The following is a 5,189-nucleotide window of genomic DNA, read 5'->3' on the forward strand; positions in this document are numbered from 1 at the left end:
AATATGGCCCCAAAAGAAAACAAAAACAATAATTATTCAAAATTTGGGGGTGGGGGAATGGGACAAAGTCTTATGGTATTTTGCGCTTTGTCCAATTATAACATTAAACTAAGCCTAAAGATTTTAAAATCAGTCGTTTGACTGTAATATTGTAAACTTAACGGCACTTGTAATTTCTTTCGTGGATTCTGGGTAACTTTAACTTAAAAAGATTTTATTTTTATTTTTTACTACAATTGCCAGCGAGAAAGGTTAGACTTACATGTCTTCTCCATCACTGTCACTCTCTCTTGTTTTCGAATTTTTATTTTCCATTTCTTGTTCCATAACTCTTTGGAAGGCTTCGTCATTATCTTCCGAATCAGAGCTGTCTGACTCATCAACTTTTAGCTGTTTTGGAGCTTTAAAAGACAACGGTATTTGATTGCGATATGAAAAGATGTCATCGCGGTCTTCCCTTTTCCTTAGCACTTTTCGCCTGGCAGGACGAATCATTGGATTCGTTTTTCCTTCTCCACCGTCAGACATTGAACGGAAAGTACCAGAGATTGAAAATAATACGTTACAAATACAGAAAGACTGTTGCAAAATCTCAGGACGAAATTCGCGCGTGAAGATTTGTTAGCGTTTTCTCCTTAGTAACCAGGCTTCTTGATATTCCCTTGGTTGCCAAGCCCTTCAATTTTGTGATATTTTTCATGAAATTTCCTCGCTGGTAAGTAGTACTAAGTAATGTAAAGCTACATATTTAGTGTGCTGATTTAAATACTGTCTTTTATTTAAATGCGATAACTTTGTCGTGATCAGTGAATAAAGTTTTGTGTGCATCCGTGTGTAACCACCCATGCTACAGCTACACATAGTATGGTGCTTTGTCTGGAAATAAGAGTAATATAAATAGACATAAACAATTTTTGGCATTGATTTTAATTTTTGATTGGTACGTTACCGCTCAATGAAAATCTTTATAAAATAGTAGACATCTAGAAACGTTAGGGAAAAGGTACCGTAGTTAAACAGTGATTAAAATACGATCTTCACAATCTCAACTGATGTATATGGAGGCTGATATACGTATGACGGGCCGATATTCGTTGCGAAAGAAGAAGTTCTTTTTCTACGTATTTCCAAGAAGGCCACTTATTAGTGGGTAGAACTGGTTTTTTTTAAAAGAGAGAATGAACTAATTTGACATTGCGCTATTGATTGATTCATAAATCTTTCTCACAAGAAAAAAAAAGATCTTTTAGGCTGTATTCATCATTTTCTTTATTTAATGTCTTTAATCTTTCATATTTATCTATAATTAATGTAATTGCCTGTAGCAAGCTAATCTGGCAGATCAGGTTTCATGTTACCCTTGGGGATGCAGTTACCCAGTAAAAGACTTCCCTCACGGTAAAATATAATTATAGATATGAATTCACTGACCTTGCAAATTATTTCTGTTTTATGATTGGCCAAGCCACCTCAGGGAGCAGATAAACCATTACTTATCAGTTCTGGAACTGTCATGGGAAGTTCTTTTATTCTTTTTGATGTATCTGTGGAAATATCCCTTGGGCAGTTTCTGTCTAGGGAAAGCAGTTACACACAAGAACGTCCTTGCCTGTGGGCAAATGCTATTTACCCATGGGTAAAAGGGTTAGTCTAACAACAGCTAATGCAATGATAGAGGGGCCCAGGGTTGGCATTGGTGGTGACAGGTACAAGGAAAGGTTACGTTTATACAAACGTTGGCCGTGTAGCACTTTTATTTTAAACAGAGTTAACTGAATAGAGGGTAATGTGAAGTGCTAGATTTGGTCAGAGTTTTTCTCTGTCCTTGTGTGGGCCCATTTCCATCAGTAGGGCTAACGCTCACATGGTTCATATGGGATAGAAATCTAGCACTTCACATTACCCTCTATTCAGTTAACATTGGTGGTGACAGGTCTGTCTTTCAGCATTGTGGCCCTCGTTTCATTTCCAAACTGTCCCCATGTTGATTGAGTTTGTTGGTTCTCTCCTCTACTCCAAGAGGTTTTTCTGCAGGTACTTCAGTTTAACCTTCTCATCAAAAGCCATCTGGCCCCAGTTGTTCAAAGGATCGATAGCACTATTCCACCAGATAAATCATTATCCAGCCGATAAACACTAGCAAAACCAATTGAGTTATCCACTGGATAGTGATTTATGTGGTGGATAGGGCTATCCATCCTTTGAACAACTGGGGCCTGGTTGACAATCCCCCTAATGAGGGATAACTGTATTTAAAATTTAAAGTAAAATAAAAATGATAAAAAGTGCAGCTAGGCATCATTTTTTATTTTATTTTAATATTAAAGTTGTTATAAGTGCTGAACATTCCTCTTAGTGCTGATCATGCTAGGTTTGACCGAGCTTAGTTCCATTTTGAAGAGAATGCCTTTGTGAACATTATTTGATCTGTCCTAACAGTAGTGTGTTTATTTGCTTATCACTGTTTGTGTTGATCCAACATAGATCGTTACACAGCATTGCAGTTTTTATAAATTAGTTTATAAATTAAGTGATGTTCTTTTTATGTCCAGTTTATACTGAAATCCTTGTGACTAACAGTTTTTTTTCATTTTTTCATTCAATCATGCTTCAACAGTAATGGACTTCCTTGGGATAAGCCGTTTTTTAGTTTGCCTCACTGGGATTGGCCTGTCAGTGTATGCACTTCATGTTGAGTTATCCAAAGCACATAATGAGGATTATAAAGCTCTCTGTGACATCAGTGAACACATGAGCTGTTCAAAGGTTTTTACATCGAAGTATGTTTTTATTTTTATGCAAACCAAGGACCTTTATAATTATTTTGAGAACATTTTATCATCAGTGATATATTTGTGAACAGTGGGATGGTAACAGGGAATTTATGTCTTAATGGAACTTGGGAAGAAAATACTTCATCACTCCTGGTTCATACCTTTCATTGGCTTTAATATCTTGAATAACAACATTAGTCTTATCATCTTGGCCCAGGTGGAAATAAGAAGAGAGTAAGGAATAGTTGGTAGAGAATGGGAGCAGAGGCAATGTGAAAAATAAGGTCTTCATACTGTGTCTTTGACAGTGTTCGGATGCAAATAGATTAATTAAGGGAAATCAGTGTTAAATTATTAATTTGTTTTTTAAAATCCAAATATTTAGACTTCCAAGAATCTATCACAAATTCTGAAAATGGATTTTGTTACAGATTTTAGTTAAGGTAATCGAGAGTGAAATCTGTTGTGTTCAACTGGAGATTCAAACATTTGGATTTTAATATCTTTCTAAATCCAGATTTCCCAATAATTTTGCATGCACCCTTAATTCTAATACAAATCTTTATTACTGTTGTTTTGGTTGTCAGGTATGGCACTGGATTTGGACTGGTTGAGCCACTTTTGGGGAAAAACTCTCCTCTAAATGTCCCAAATAGTATCTTTGGAATTATTTTCTACTCCATGATTGTGTTTCTAGGTAGGAAATTAAAATGTCATGTTAGTTATAGTCCGAGGTCCCATGATTTATGAGTCAATAAGTCAATGAGTCATGAGTCATGAGTTAATGAGTCAATATAGCAATAATTTATTGATTAAGCTTAAGCCCTCGTTTTAGCAACTAGGCCTAAGCACTCTCTGAAATTTTAGCTTTCATTTTATAGGGTTAGGTTAACTGCACTAACTCATTGACTCATAAATACTTGATACTCATATAGTCCACGTTCAATTCTTAACTATCTGTGCACCAAACTGTCTTTCTGGACCAGCTGAGAAGGGTTACATGTCAGATTGTAATAGCCACCCTGGTCAGAGTTTTCCTCTGTCCTTGTTTGTGCCAATCTATATTAATTACTGGGGCTACTGTGCTGATAGATTACATTAGAATACAGAGAACTGTTGGCGGATAGTCGGCTAACTGTCAGTGAATGCAAACATGTTTTTATTGTGAAGATAAATCTGTGACCTTTTAACAAACTAAAGATATTTTTCCACTTTGGTCTTGACATTTTGCCCTTTATAATATACTGCACAATGTTCTTGAAGAATTTGTTATCAGAACTTGAATAATTTGTCCCAGGAAAAAGCTAGGGGAGGTATATTATTTCTGATTATAGGTCACAAACTGTTTTGCATTCATGCTTAATGATTGAAGCATTCCATAGCAGTTTATGACATCGTATGAATAATAGAATGTTGCTATTAAAAGCTTGGTACTTGGTTGAAATGACTGCTGGTTTTGCTAAATTTATGCAATAGGTGCACTTTTGAAAAGCAAAATGTTGAACCTAAATGGTAAGATGTGCCTGCTTTTGGTGGAAAAATTAATTTTGTCAATAGAGAATATGTGAATTTAGGTCACCATCAACTTAACTTGGTTTACTCTTTTCTTGAGCTACTCATTACACATGAAATTTCTTGATTGAAAGGTTTGTCACTCACAAAGTAGTTGAATGGTTCATTGACTAATTGATTGATAAACACTTACTGTTGATTTCAGGTGTAGTTGGTGGCAAATTTGCAGCGTGGATGATGTTCCTGTTTTCTTTATTATCATGTGTTGGCTCTGTATATCTGGGTTATATTCTATTTTACATACTTCATGATACATGTGTTGTGTGTATCTCAACTTATGTTGTGAATGCCTGTTTATTTATCATTAACTTTGTAAGCCTGAAGCATGCACTTGATGCAGCAAGACCCAAAAAGAAAAAAGAATAAAAATTTAAATGACTGTGCTATAAAGGAAGTCGATGTAGTTTTGCAATTTTTGTCTTTATCATTTACCAATGATTCCTGCCCAAATAAGTAGTGTTTGAGCTGCCATGTCATTATTTTGTTGAAGAGCTTTGTGGAAATGAGATCAAGGACCATATTTGTATTTTGTTTTGTGTGCTGGTTTGACTTGTTTTTGGGTGGTGATTATACCATCGGAGAGTGGAGGGGTTGGCGTAGTGCTAAGATCTCTGCCTTCCAACCCTAAGGTCCCGGGTTCCATTCCCGGTTCTGCCGAGAGTGGAATATTTGGCGACCTTCTTTCCCGCTAAAGTTCACTCAGCTTTCCATCCTTCTGAGGTCGGTAAAATAAGTACCAGCATGCATGAACTGCTTAGAAGCGGCTGCCATTTGCGCCTGTATATGCTTCCAGTCCGCTGGGGGTAAATTGATCATTGTAAAGCACCTTTGAGACATTTGTGA

General features: G+C 36.2%; 2 protein-coding genes across 3 annotated transcripts in view; one reads left to right on the top strand and one right to left on the bottom strand.

Moving 5' to 3' along the window:
* LOC137975204 (NFATC2-interacting protein-like) overlaps positions 1-621 on the bottom strand; it is a 9,379-nt gene extending 8,758 nt beyond the window's left edge. Inside the window, exon 1 of the mRNA XM_068822292.1 lies at positions 263-621. Within this exon, the coding sequence (XP_068678393.1) occupies positions 263-528 (266 nt within the window). The 5' untranslated portion in view covers positions 529-621. The remainder of the gene's footprint in view (positions 1-262) is intronic.
* Positions 622-650: 29 nt separating this feature from the next.
* On the top strand, positions 651-4,921 carry LOC137975205 (vitamin K epoxide reductase complex subunit 1-like). 2 transcript variants are annotated; one of them, XM_068822294.1, is made up of 4 exons: positions 651-715; positions 2,618-2,780; positions 3,362-3,471; positions 4,492-4,921. In XM_068822294.1, the coding sequence occupies exons 2-4, from the start codon at positions 2,620-2,622 to the stop codon at positions 4,710-4,712; spliced, it is 492 nt and encodes a 163-aa protein (XP_068678395.1). In that variant the 5' UTR covers positions 651-715; positions 2,618-2,619; the 3' UTR covers positions 4,713-4,921. The 2 variants fall into 2 exon arrangements, with proteins under 2 accessions (XP_068678395.1, XP_068678394.1); XM_068822293.1 differs by lacking the exon at positions 651-715 and having other exon boundaries at positions 2,611-2,780.
* Positions 4,922-5,189: the final 268 nt, after the last annotated feature.

Source organism: Montipora foliosa, chromosome 11 (genome assembly GCF_036669935.1).
Source record: "Montipora foliosa isolate CH-2021 chromosome 11, ASM3666993v2, whole genome shotgun sequence".
In the NCBI taxonomy this organism is placed as follows: domain Eukaryota; kingdom Metazoa; phylum Cnidaria; class Anthozoa; order Scleractinia; family Acroporidae; genus Montipora; species Montipora foliosa.